General features: G+C 40.0%; 1 protein-coding gene and 1 long non-coding RNA gene across 4 annotated transcripts in view; one reads left to right on the top strand and one right to left on the bottom strand.

The window, feature by feature from the left end:
- The window catches only part of LOC118216569, a 51925-nt gene extending 40522 nt beyond the window's left edge, over positions 1–11403 (top strand). For all 3 annotated transcript variants that reach the window (XM_035397877.1, XM_035397878.1, XM_035397879.1), the window contains 16 exons: positions 367–537; positions 1829–1981; positions 2749–2798; positions 3799–3931; positions 4030–4112; positions 5102–5231; positions 5929–6119; positions 6481–6571; positions 6886–6997; positions 7193–7377; positions 7547–7702; positions 8024–8160; positions 8877–9019; positions 9235–9329; positions 9431–9677; positions 11077–11403. In XM_035397877.1, the coding sequence (XP_035253768.1) occupies positions 367–537; positions 1829–1981; positions 2749–2798; positions 3799–3931; positions 4030–4112; positions 5102–5231; positions 5929–6119; positions 6481–6571; positions 6886–6997; positions 7193–7377; positions 7547–7702; positions 8024–8160; positions 8877–9019; positions 9235–9329; positions 9431–9677; positions 11077–11162 (2163 nt within the window). In that variant the 3' untranslated portion in view covers positions 11163–11403. The remainder of the gene's footprint in view (positions 1–366; positions 538–1828; positions 1982–2748; positions 2799–3798; positions 3932–4029; positions 4113–5101; positions 5232–5928; positions 6120–6480; positions 6572–6885; positions 6998–7192; positions 7378–7546; positions 7703–8023; positions 8161–8876; positions 9020–9234; positions 9330–9430; positions 9678–11076) is intronic.
- Positions 11404–11787: 384 nt separating this feature from the next.
- LOC118216573 lies at positions 11788–14470 on the bottom strand. Its single transcript, XR_004763033.1, has 3 exons — positions 13918–14470; positions 13510–13610; positions 11788–12893 (listed from the first exon to the last, which is right to left on the bottom strand). It is a non-coding gene; the product is annotated as an uncharacterized LOC118216573 (long non-coding RNA).
- Positions 14471–14474: the final 4 nt, after the last annotated feature.

Below are 14474 nucleotides of genomic sequence, written 5' to 3'. Positions count from 1 at the left end.
CATGACGGCAAATCTGAAAAATTGGCAAATTATATAAATTATAAGGAAAAACATTCAAAAGATGTTAATTATAGAAAAACAATGTCTCCTCTCATTCACAAAGATGAAACATGAAAATAAAATACAATTGTGTGCGCGCACACACACACACACACACACATTACTTGGTTAACCCAATCTTGTGTGCTTCATTTTGAATTACTTAATTCAATAGTATAATCCTGTAGAGAAGGAAACAGAGAATGTGGTATGCCAAGGTTTTCACATCTAAGATGAATTTGTTGTTCTTTGCTAGCTCAAGTCAGTGCATTTGCAATTGTACATATTTCCATTGGTTTTCTTCAAGAACATGCTTTCCTTCCACAGACTAACAGTCCTGAGAACCTGCTAAACCTGGGGTCTCTAATAGGGGGGTGCCCCTCGTCATCCATTTCCAGCATCCCCCCCGCCGTAGCTCGGGAAACCGCTTCCAATCCGGAGTTCGTCACCAACCTTTTGAGCGCTCCTCCAGTTGTGCGGCAGACGTTCGTCAGCCAGGTACCCACAGGAAGCACTGCGTGGCCTTGTAATCACTTCCTGGTTTTTCCTGGAGTGACAGAAACTTGGAGCCTCATTCACAGACTTTTCTTAAATCAGACTAACTTTGGTTCCAGAATAAAGTTCCTTCACGTGGGGTTCGTTAAAAATGCCAAGCCACTGATTTTTGCGCATATCCCGAGTGTATCAGATGCTGAAAGCCGATTGTTCGTAAATGCGTGAGTCAGTTCATGTTGATCGGCACAACGAAACTCCCCAGCAATGTCATAAAAAGGCATGTCGACTTCAGGGTTCGTGTGAAAACGTCAGTCATTCATTGTTCTCCGCAAACGGATCTGTGTTGTCTCTCACCGAGGCACGAATAGTAATCCAAAGCAGTAAATACAACGTTGCTAAGTGGTGGGATTGACAGGGTGCCTATGGGTCTCATAATTGGTCACCTTTATCAGTAAAAATGAATTACGTGTTCCCAACAAGGCTATTAATGTAAAGTAAAGCCAAGACAAAAAGTGGGCATGAAAAAGCATCGTAAACTGAGATAAAAGTAAAAATAAGACTTTTTGAAAAAAATTTAAACTAAAACTAGCAAACCTGTTCTTAAAACTACCTAAAACTAAACTAAAATTTAAACCAAAATTGAAAACTAATTAAAAATAAAAACTAGTGAAAAACTGGAGGTTGTTCTGATGTGTTAGTTAATGCAGTTAAAATCAATAGCGTATTTAGGCCAGTAGTTGTATCAGTAAACATTTTGTATGAGGTCTGTAACTATGTAAATTGGCTTGGCGTAGACAAAGCATTCTAAATATAAATAATCTTCTAGTGTGTGCCTCTACATACATTGATTTTGATCATACCAAACAAAAACAAAATAAATAAAAAAACGGTGGGTGAAAATATGTGGAAATGTTTTTACCCGTCAGGTCTGATTGTACACGTTTTGTGAATGAGGCTCATTTTTTTAAAAACATTTTTTTAATTGTATTTTATTGCCTTATTTTCTTTGAAAAAATGTCCACTGTAACACTCTATTTAACCAGTTTGGAAATACAAAATTAAAAGGTTAAATATTTTGAATCAGTTAAAGAAAGTAGGAAGTATTTTTTTCACTTTTCAAAATGAGCATGTCATTAGCATACTGAAGAAAATGTGTTTCTTGCACAGAGCATTCATTTTCTTCTGTCACTTTCATGACGTCTTCAGTCTTATTAAAACACTATCAGTTTGCAAATCACAGCGAACAGAGATAACACAGTTCCCTCTTTACCGTTATCTGTTCTGCTTTCTGAAGATCATCAAAGTGGATGCTGCACCCCAGGTACTGTTAGACAACGTCCCTGATGAACTAGCCACAGAAATCCCCAGAAACCTGCTGAGCTTTCCCCCAAATATGGATCTGGCTATGGTGCAGAAAATTAACAAGAAGCATTGGAAACCTGAACAGGTACAGCAACGCAATCCCATCCCATTGTGACACATTTCACAGTCTGTCCCGATTCTGCGGCAAACTGCATTATTCACACCTTTTAATGCTTGAACCTTGACTGAGATCCTCCCATCCCTGAGCACTGCTAGAGCCAGCCGTGTGCCATGGTGGTAGATCATAGAGAGAGTTCCGCATTTGAAATTGTACTGTATTTTAGTGGTTTTACCAATCACAATATTTTTTTTTCCACAAAAGTGTGAAGAGTAACCTTTACAATGTTATGTGGGTTCTAGCACTGCAAAGTGAATCATTGACATATAAAAGTTAGAATTTAAGTTTAATGTTATTGTTAGACGCCGGTATCTAAGTAACATGGCCACTGGGGGCATAAGAAACTACCGGATGCCGGACTATGGGGCTCATCCACACACTGGAACTGAGCTTTAACAGATACCAGACTGTGGGACCCATCCACACACTGGAACTGAGCTTTAACAGATACCAGACTGTGGGACCCATCCACACACTGGAACTGAGCTTTAACAGATACCAGACTGTGGGGCTCATCCACACACTGGAACTGAGCTTTAACAGATACCAGACCATGGGACCCATCCACACACTGGAATTGTGGAATTTGGATTGTCATTCTTGCAAAATGAACTCTTTTTGAATATCCTTGATTATCATAATTATCATGTGACTAAAATGCCAAGTGGACTTTACACACTTTACAGTGAAGTTGGTCTTAACAGATTCTTTGTTTTCATGAATTTTATTTGCAGGCGGCTCTGTTCTTTGATTCAGTTGCTGCAGGAACCAGTAATGCTGATGAGTAAGTAGTAATATGTGTGAATAGAATTTTCTGTAATACCCATAGCCTTTCGCCTCTCTCTGGCAAAAAATGAAAAATACAACTGCAGATTGTAGGTCTTTCACCCTTTGACCAAACATGGACTTATTGTGGTATAACGTGAGCACTGTATACATTTGACACAGGCAGGTAACAGACAGATAGACAGACAATGGGAGTCCATTTTAAGACCCATGGAACAACCTGATAAATGTTAGGCTGGGAATAGTTCATTCAAAACCATGAGTTGGAGGCATCAATTTTTTTTTTTCAACAGTTAAAATTTCAAACATTTACAGTGCCTTTGGAAAGTATTCAGACCACTTCACTTTTTCCACATTTTGTTACGTTACAGTCTACAGAGTGGTTAATAATATGAATGTAACAGGCGCACATGGGCCATTACAGAGTCATTAATTATAGGGATGTAACAGGCTCACATGGGCCATTACAGAGCCGTTAATAATAGGGATGTAACAGGCTCACATGGGCCATTACAGAGCGGTTAATAATAGGGATGTAACAGGGTCACATGGGCCATTACAGAGCGGTTAATAATAGGGATGTAACAGGGTCACATGGGCCATTACAGAGTCATTAATTATAGGGATGTAACAGGCTCACATGGGCCATTACAGAGCCGTTAATAATAGGGATGTAACAGGGTCACATGGGCCATTACAGAGTCATTAATTATAGAGATGTAACAGGCTCACATGGGCCATTACAGAGCCGTTAATAATAGGGATGTAACAGGCTCACATGGGCCATTACAGACTCATTAATAATAGGGATGTAACAGGCTCACATGCGCCATTACAGAGCGGTTAATAATAGGGATGTACCAGGCTTTTGTATGTGTGTATCTACATTTGCATTTATGTATATATGTATGTATTTAAATGTGTATGTACAGTATATATGTATGTATGTTTATATGTTCGTGTGTTTGTAACCATGTGAATTGATTCTTTTATTGTAGAATTTCCACAGATGTGCTCCAGGGATTCTCATGCACGAGGATTCAGACTTTCGGAAAGGAAAAAGTCAAGAATGTCATCCGAGCCTGCCGTAGGAGAAATGGTCGAAGTAAGGTGGTTCTGCGGGAATCCCAGGTAATGCTGAAATGCTGGAACCAGTAGGGAAAATAATAGAAATTCATAGCATGGCAAGACATGGATTCAAGTGTAACTTGTTATTTTCTTTTTCTCAGTTAACCTGCATGAACAATCACATCAAGAAAGAAAAGCCACAGAATTTCAGCGACTTCCCTTCAGACATGCTGTTGTACTATGAGTGAGTCAACGCTCAAACACTAACCCGAACCCAACTTTCTGAACCTAACCCAACTTTCTGAACCTAACCTAACTTTCTGAACCTGACCCAACTTTCTGAACCTGACCAAACTTTCTAAACCAAACCCTACTTTCTAAACCTAACCCAACTTTCTGAACCTAACCCAACTTTCTACCCTAACCTAACTTTCTGAACCTGACCCAACTTTCTGAACCTGACCAAACTTTCTAAACCAAACCCTACTTTCTAAACCTAACCCAACTTTCTGAACCTAACCCAACTTTCTACCCTAACCTAACTTTCTGAACCTGACCCAACTTTCTGAACCTGACCAAACCTTCTAAACCAAACCCTATTTTCTAAACCTAACCCAACTTTCTAACCCTAACCGAACTTTCTAAACCTAACCCAACTTTCTAACACTAACCAGACTTTTTGAACTTAACCCAAATTTCTAAACCTAACCCAACTTTCTAAACCTAAATCAACTTTCTAACCCTGACCAAACTTTCTGAACCCCCAACTTTTTAACCCTGACCCAATTTTCTGAACCTAACACAACTTTCTAAGCCTAACCCAAGGTCTCAGGTCTCAATGAAAGATCACCTCCTGCATGTTCACCTGCATGTTCACCTGTATGTTCACCTCCTGTATGTTCATCTCCTGTATGTTCACCTCCTGCATGTTCACCTGTATGTTCACCTCCTGTATGTTCACCTCCTGCATGTTCACCTTCTGTATGTTCACCTCCTGCATGTTCACCTGTATGTTCACCTCCTGTATGTTCACCTCCTGCATGTTCACCTGTATGTTCATCTCCTGTATGTTCACCTCCTGCATGTTCACCTGTATGTTCACCTTCTGCTTGTTCACCTCCTGTATGTTCACCTATATGTTCACCTCCTGCTTGTTCACCTCCTGTATGTTCACCTCCTGCATGTTCACCTCCTGCATGGCCTTAAAGGTTTTCTGCCCATGTGTTTCTGTAGTTACTCCAACGTACAGCAGGCAACATGCAAGTCGTACTTCACGGAGACCGGAAACGCAGACTTCAATGTCCTATCTGAGGCTTTGAGCAGGAAGAAAGTCGATTTACTGAACAATGCCAGAAGCTGCCTGGTGAGTTACACTAGTATACAGTTAAATTATAATCGCTGTTGTTTTTAAGAAAAATGAATCTCCAGAATTGAAAGTCCAGTGGTAGACAGGTTTGTTTCTGGAGGCAGGTTTCCATGGCCCATTCAGCTAATTAGCTACATACATCAATGCCACTCCATTTATAGGTTAAACCACAAATCTTTTTTTGTATTAGGTACTGGTGTCAGAGTCCAATCCTGGAGGGCTGCAGTGTCTGCAGGTTTAACTTCAGTTCTAGAGGGCTGCAGTGTCTGCAGGTTTAACTCCAGTCCTGGAAGGGGCACTGTTTCTGCAGGTTAATCTCTAGTCTGGGAGGGCCATAGTGCTCCTTTTCAGTGTGATTCTGCACCAGTGATTTATTTAAGTCACTGATTAGCTAAAGATTCCACACACCTTGATCTCAACTTTTCAATTATCAGATTGAAAACCACAAAAACCTGCAGGGACTGAGGCCCATCAGTTTGACACTCCTTATATGGGAACATAGTTATCAGCTGTATGAGCGTATCAATACATTCTGATAAAGTCACCCATGCGATTAGGATAATTCAGTAATTAAGAGCAGAAGGACAAGAAATCCAGAACAGGTACACGACCAAAACAGAGCCCCTTTATGACCGAAATAGAGCCAAGATAATATATCAGTCTATGAATAATGTGACCGATTTATTTATTCCAGGGCATAACAGGAACACAGCTGAACAGTGAGCACGTGGAGGTTCTGGGAAACATGTGTTGCACGCTGGATGAGTCTTACATCAATGCCTCTGACCCGATGATACTGGAGAAACTTAAAAACTGCCAGAGTTTCTCAGGCCAGCAGGTGACTGCCATGGAGACCGTTCTCCTCCGGGGGACCACCAAGTATGGGTAGGTGAAGGGAACGCAGTCTCACAGAAGGGCAGGGGGGAACATGATGCAGCTGATAACCTACCACAGAAACCCCCGGGAAGTCCTCCTGAAAGACCCTGTGTGATCGCTTCTTATATTTGCCCTTAAAGACCGATGTATAAACTAATGACAGAATGTTTTCTTCTGCGTTGTGTCTAATCTGCAGGAGAGCTTGTGCGTTCTGTGCTCTCTCATTTGTTGTCAGCCCACCTCTCCTGCAGTGGGCAGATGACCTCCTCTAGGGGGCAGCATAATAATTTTGTTGTTATCATGATTAAAAGCACCCTGCATGTTCACCATTCTTTTTTGTTCTCTGTGTAATTGGATTTTTTGCTTTCAGAAATCCTTCAGAATGGAACTCTCAAACTCTGGAAAGTCTCGGACCCCTCCCAGCGAACTTAGGAAATTCATTCTGGAGCCGTTTTAGAAAGGTACTTTCACATTTGTATGGTATATGGCTGGATCATTGGATTATACAAGTTTTGTACAATGCATGTTGATCTTTTACAGCACAGAAAAAGTGCTATTGCTCTCAAAAATAAGAAAACAGAATATCCCACAGAGTAATTGAAATTGGAGGCACCATTTTAGGCATGTTATTATAAGAGCACCACGCCCATTGGGGCAGTAATTGTTTCACTAATTTAATTAACTTATGACTGTTTGAATTCAATACTGCTTGTGTGAGCAAGACACTCCTTTTCTTTTCTGGGAAGCTTGTAATGTTTTTTTCCCATCATTGCAGAGGGACATAACCGGATTCCTGAGAAACATGCGGAAACAGGACAAACAGGAAAGGAGGAAGCTCAAAACACTTTTCAAAGAACTTCAGATTACAAGATTTAGACGAGCAGCAGGTGGGTTGTGACAAAACTTTGGCGTTATTTCTGTTTAACCCCTTCACGCAAGTCCCCTAGTGGCCAAACGGTGGCTTCCTGAGACTGCTCAGCGCAAACATTCAGTGCTCCTGCAACCAAACTATGTATTCGGCACCATCCCAAATATATATAAGCCCTTACAGGTTCGCACATCTTTGTTGTGTCTTTCTTCAGACCTGTGCACAGTTGGAAACATCACACAGGTCACCATCAGTGACAACGCTTTTCCATTTGGCTACGACGCCACCCAGTTCGACAACTGCCTGAGCGTTGAGGTTGTGAGGGACAATTTGGCAGGTCTGGCTGCGAAGGTGGATGTGGATGAATTCCAAAAAATCGTTTTGAACAAAATAAATCAGGTAATAATAATATGACTTCTATAATGATTGTGCAGCTTATGCAGTGCAGTCTCCACTAACAGATAAACATTTTTGCACTTATAAAATTATTTGCAAAAGGTGTAAAAATCCAGTTGAAAAGTTATCATATGCAAATCACTGAACGGTTCTTCCACTTCCTGTCTGTAAGGCATACCCATCAGGCCTTTCAGATCAGCAGGTGCAAATCCTGGGTCCGCTGTCTCGTATGGCCTCCCTGGGTGACATCAACAAGTGGAACGTCACCACCATCGACAGCCTGGCTGCTCTGATGGACTCAGGAAATGGAGCGTGGGAGCCAGCAAAGGTGATAAACTAACATGCTTTCCATGAAGCACACAGTGCTGCACATTCAGGCCTGCTAAAATGTAACCTTAGTTTTATGGCTCCCAAACGCTGTTCAGTTTTAGACCTTCCTCATGGAATGTCACCTTTCACCCTAATATTTGAAAGAAATAATAATTATATATATATGTATATATATGTATATATATATATATATATAGATATATATTTAAAAAATATTGTGAAATATGACCACGTTTGTGCAGCATATTTTACCCTGATGCCCTGTTTTCAGCTTTTGAACTTTTTCATCAACGTTGTTATTCTTCATGTTCTCTTCCAGAGCATGGCCATAATCACTAAATACCTGGGGACAGTAGGCAATACCCTGGGAACCCGGGAGCTGAATGCCATAGGCGGGCCGAATCTGTGCTCAGTGCCCACCAGCGTCCTGACGACCATCACGCTTGACAGCCTGAAGTGAGATCAGCTAATTAACCCTTATTAGTCATCACGCCTGGCAGCCTGAAGTGAGATCAGCTAATTAACCCTTATTAGTCATCACGCCTGGCAGCCTGAAGTGAGATCAGCTAATTAACCCTTATTAGTCATCACGCCTGGCAGCCTGAAGTGAGATCAGCTAATTAACCCTTATTAGTCATCACGCCTGGCAGCCTGAAGTGAGATCAGCTAATTAACCCTTATTAGTCATCACGCCTGGCAGCCTGAAGTGAGATCAGCTAATTACCCCTTATTAGTTTTAGCAATGAGTCCTTACTGAGGTATAACTATGAGGCCTTATAAAGTTTTGACTATCGGACCTCATAGAGTTTTAACAATGAACCCTTATTAAGTTTTAACTATGAGCCCAAGTTGAGCTTTAACTGCAAGCTCTTACTGAGTTTTTATGGCAAGCCGTTTAAGCTTTTATTCAACTTGTTTTTGATGTCAATTTTAACTAGTAATAACTTGAATACTTGATATTTTAACTAGTTATAATTCTAGTGTTTTTCCCATTCATTTCAATGGGACTTTTCATTTTTGATATCAGGAATTGAATTTTAACTACTTATAATTGGAATTCTTGATAACAAGAACTGAATTTTAAGTAGTTAAAATAGGAATTATTGCTAAACTGTGTAAAATAAAGCCTTGCTAACACTGGCCTTTTTTTCTTTTTTTTTTTACATTTGCAGAAACGCCAACCCCTTGAATGTTACGGCTTGTCCCGAGGGGGTCAAGAATGAACTGTTCAGTAAAGCTGTGCAAGCCTTTAACTCGAATCCCAAATCGGATCCCGTTTCCCTGACAACGTACCAGCTCATCCAGCCTTACCTGGGTGAGTGCCAAGAACAACAACCTGTAGCTTGCAGGCCATTTTCAGTTTTTAACCCATAATCAAGTCGGGTTCCCCCAGTTTCATTTTTGAAGTCCATGAATGCTCCAACACTATTTTCATTGCTGTGTGCTGTGGCACCACTGCTGTAATCGTCATCGACTGGCTTGTCCTCATACGGTTCTTACTTCATTTGGGTTCCATTTGTGTCTGTTCAGGAGGCGCCCCCAAAGATTACATATTAAGACTGTCAAGATCCAACGTCAGCATGGACCTAGAAACCTTTACCAGTCTGAACTCAAGCATAGTCACGGTAAGCTGGAGCTGCGCTCCAGAGTAGCAGAACCCTAATGTGTGCTATTTTCACGGACCAATATGGCCCTTTGCTAACATGATGCTCCTTTCCACTTTAAGTCTCTCAATGTGATGGAGGTAAAATCACTGCTGGGTGCCAACGTGGATGACCTAAAGACCTATGAGAACATGACTATAATCCAAGCCTGGATCAGGAGTCAGGATCAGTCGGCACTGGACTCTTTGGGCCTTAACCTGACGGGTGGACGAGCAACTGCGACTACAGCCAGATCAACAACAAGCGCAGCACGCCCAGGAAACACAACTTCAATCAAGACAACTACAAAACGCACTACTACAACATCTGGTAAGATGTCCTCACCAATGACATGTTTATAATGGTGATCTTAATAATGCTACTATGATATTTGTATCCAGATATTTGTATCCACTTTTTTATCCAGCCATGAAAGGTGCTGCAAATCGCACAGGATAAACCATCTGCCAAACAGCATTATCAGAATAACCCTAATCATAATCATAATAACGCTGTCTTAATGCTGACCATTTTTAATAAGGCACTCAAAATGGAATATGTTGTGTATATTGAGTCAAGTGAGAGGTTAAATGCAAACATTAAATGCAAATATCTTTGATTCCTACAAGTATAGTGGAGACCTCCCACAATCCCGTGGAGTTATTTTTGTAGCAGAAGTCACAAATCTGTAAAATTGATTTGCATATCTGTGCAACTGATTCACACATCTGTAGAATGGATTCACAAATCTGTAGAATGGATTCACAAATCTGTAAATTAATTAAAGAATACATGCAAGAACAGATGCAAACAAACAGAGTAAAGACAACTCAGTAATTACAACTTCTCAAAACTGCAGATTCAGCGCTTTTGAATTTTGCTCCAAATCTTGCAGTGAACCTTGAGCAAAAGATTCACAAACTTGTAAAATGCTAACTGTAGAAAGCTAATGCGCTGATGGGGGAGGGGGGAGGGGGTCAATGCCGGTTCTTCCAACCAATCAGTTGAGCAGATTCAGGATGATGCTGTATTGCCGTTACTTTACTTTTGAGATGTAAATCTCTCATCTCTAGCCAAATCCTAAAATAAGAAACTCAAGAAAGGCAAGGAACTCAATGTGGAGAACCACATGTTCTGTCATATTTCTACAGAGAACAATGTGACGGATGACAACATCACAGTGCGCAATACATCCAACAGCCAATATAGAACAATATAAATTTATGCTGCTTTCTCATACTTTACCAAGACTTGGCAGCATCAGCTGGAGCAATAATTTTTAATCTAGGACAGGATATTCCATCTAAATTAGGAATCGAGCTTGCTAACATTCATGCTAGAATTTGCAAGACAAATTGACATTAGCTAGCTAACCTGCTGTAGGAACAGTTTGCCAGCTACTCAGCCTGTTGGCTGGTAATGAGCTTAGCATTGAGTATAGGCTGCTGTATATTTCAATGAAAAACTTGTGGAATCTCCAAGTTCAGTTGAATGGGGTAAAACAGAAAAAAAAGTTATTGTTTTTTACTTTAAAAATACTTTAAACACAGGAACCCTTATCATGAGAAAATGTTCTCCATTTTGACAGACTCAATGTATTATTTCCATGAAATGTTTTGCAGTGATGTTGGTGTTGAACCAGCCACGTGAAGATGTATTTCAGGAAGTGTTATGAGCATGTAGGACAATCTATTGAGTAACTCTTGTAATTTTTTTGTTGTTGTTTCAGGTCATGACGGAACAAGCCCACCTTCCGCTCACCAACTCTCTCTGTTTTTGGGTTTGATATTTGTCGTACTGCAACTGTTGAAGTAATTTTAAGAATGAAAATATCAAATGAATCAATGAATCTTGTATGTTTCCGTCCTATTTAGTCTATGTTTAATGTCTGGTTGTTAAGTAGGTGTAGAGGCTGGCAGATTTCTGTAATCACAAATGAGCACAGCTTGTTTTTTGCTTTTTACAAAAACCTCTCAGCTCAATATTTTATCTTATGGGTATTTTGATATTAAATTGAAGATTTTGATTGGGAACTATTGTAACCACGAATTTATATTTTTATATTGATTCCTATTTATTCTCTTCTAGAATGTGGGAGTTTGGGATGCTCAATGCACTATGTCAACACTTTTATTTATTACAATAGAGTGAAGACTTCCATCAGGAAAAACCTTTTTTCTTCTCAGGGAAAGACTATTTTATAACATTGTTTAACTACAATGTTTTTCTACTGAAAGTATAGTCATTCTTGGATCAAAATCTATTTATCAAAATCAAAATCTGTGTGTTTTTGTGTCAGTACATTAAGGTATGAAATTTATTGATTTTAATATTTTACGTGAAAAACAAAGCCTAGATTCTGCAGCTTGCCATACAGAGAAACCTTTTAGAGCATACACAGATGGGTTTTTAAACATCTTTTTAACAGTTTTAAATAGAAACATACTCACTATCAATGACTCACTTATAATGTATGATCACTAACACAAAATAAACATTGTTGTAAAATAAAACTTGCACATGGTTTTTGTGATTTCATAGGTTTGGGGTTGAGGTCAATTCAGAATTTAGAAGTTGATTTAATTCTAAAATATGAACTGTAATTTCCAATGAACCTCCAGCATTCCGATTTCAAATTTGAATTGGAAAGAAATTCTCATTGATAGAACCTAAAAACCTTATTCGTTTTCACAATCATTCCTCTGCCAGTTTGCAAAATCATCTCATCACGGTCTTCAGATGGACAGATATTGACCATGAGCTGGTGTAAGTAACTTTCAGCTCTGCCTAGTGTTATTTCTCTCTCCTTTCCTCCAGAATCCCAGCAACTGCCGTTAATGGGAAACATTTCTCACTGAATGTTCACACCACAACAGTCCTTGAGACATTTATACCCCAATTTTCCAGTTCAGGAGAGTTGTCAATTAAACCTTGCTATTATTTCTCATTGTGTTCCTTCACAGTGCCAGAAATGAGTATCTCACTCCAGCCTAGGCTCTTATTGTCAAAGGAAAATGAGCAAATACTCTCCTTTCAAGGGATAAAGACACAACTGACAGGTGGATAAAACAGAACATAAAGTAACAGGCAGAACAGAATAGCACAGATTAACAGTCGCTTCACTGTGGTCAAAAGGTCCCGAAGTTCAAAACCAATTGCCCCCTGCTTTTTCAAAATTTGCCAATCAGAATTATCAGCACGTGAGAAAGCTGATGATCAGGATTTTAGACACATATAACAGATTACTCCAAATAGTATCCCAAGGGATTTCGTCATCACTAATGGATAGATCTTTATCCCACACAGTGAATTGCAAGGGGTCTGCAGGAGGCTCAAAGGAAAAATGTACAAAGAGTTGAGATTAAGCCCCTTGTTCCATTTCTCCTGTCCAGTTTGACATGTACTGCATGTGTAGGGAGCTCTGTACCCCAGGGGACCCCGCAAGCAAAGATAAAAAATAAAACGGCGTGCCGTGTAGGTCATATTGCGATTCTACATCCTGGGAATGCGCAGCTGCCATTTTCCTCAAAGACGTCCCCAGCCTCTCTATTGAGGGAATGAGAAACGAAGGGAGTTGGTTAAAAGTGTGTAGTAATGAAAAATGGGAGTGGATAGATGCCATTAGCTATTCCATCAGTTTCTGTGTGTGGTTTGAATGGGTGGAGTTCAATTTATGACTGGGCTCTGAGCTATTGAACTGCTACGTAATCAATACTCCTCTTGACCACCCTTGTGTTCAGCAAGACACCTTATCAGGGTCTGAAGTTATGACCTGCTGTCTGTCATTGTGTTGAGAAGTGGTCAGAGGAGATCTCCGGATGGGACAGTGTACAGCCAGACCTCAGCATGTCACAGTCCAGCACAGGGGACCACATACAAACAACCCACCCCCACAATAACATGAAGGGCATTAACAATTAAACAACATTAACCAAACACAAAATGGCTACGGTGCTGTACATCCATCTTACAAACTGTTGCAAGATTAAACATGTAAAGCTATTAAGGGCATGGGTTGACTGGATGTGGTTAGTCTGATCTCCTGAACAACATTACATTACAGGCATTTAGCCGACACTCTTATCCAGAGCGACTAACAAAACTTTTACATTGCATCCATTTATACAGCTGCATATATACTGAAGCAATGCAGGTTTCGTACCTTGCTCAGAATTACAATGACAGTGTCCTATCCGGGAATCGAACCTGTGACCTTTAGGTTAGAAGACCTGTTCCTTTTACCCTTTATACTTCACTGCCACCCTAAAAAGACAAATTAAGTAAAGAGAATATTTTCCGAGTACTTATCTCAAACACTATGGTGTTTGAAACATAAATAAACTGTAAGACTACTCCCCTCTACCACCATGCAAGTCACAACGATACAGGGTTCTTTCTGCCATTTTGGATGTTCATTGTCAAATCATAAATATATGAACAAGTAAAAGAAAGATATGTTGGTAGTGAAATGAAGCCTGATTCTATAAAGGCATCACCTCAGATACATCATTTGTGATTTTAGGGACAATTAATCCTTAAAATAGGGGGGAGGAGACAGAATTAGACTTACGTTAGAATTCCTCATTATATTGCTAAAGATATTCTACAATATGCTTTAGAACCATCACTGAAACGTCTATACAAACATAGGCTACTTAATTTAACGACATAAATAAATGTCACATTACAGTGTATGACAACGATGTCATAAATTTACTAAGCTGACATTCCTAACTGCTAGTCGAAAACAGAGGACAAGTGTGCTTTAAGCTCTCATAAATTGACAGATTTAAAAAATAAAAAGAAAAAAAACGAATTCCAGCAGAGCATGAGCGGCCTAATGTGTTACTTGGAGGAGTTTGGAGCTTCACTGCGGCACAGTTCAGAGTGCTTAGCGGAAGTAGCGTAGTTTCGCAAAAGATAAATACTGACTACCCTAAACAATAGTGTGAGTTTGTATTCTCTTGTTCTCCTCCATTTCTTCAAGGTTTTTAAGTGAAAGGGGCATCCCAGCCGCCTCCATCTCCGCCGCAACTATAGACTGTACTGCTAACTCCTCCATGTCGTTCTCTTCCTTATTTCAGAAACTGTCCCAGTTTGGTCTGCCCAGGCCGCAGTTCATTGGCT

The sequence above is a fragment of the Anguilla anguilla genome, chromosome 17 (assembly GCF_013347855.1).
Source record: "Anguilla anguilla isolate fAngAng1 chromosome 17, fAngAng1.pri, whole genome shotgun sequence".
Classification (NCBI taxonomy): Eukaryota; Metazoa; Chordata; class Actinopteri; order Anguilliformes; family Anguillidae; genus Anguilla; species Anguilla anguilla.
This window is presented reverse-complemented; position numbering and strand designations above follow the sequence as displayed.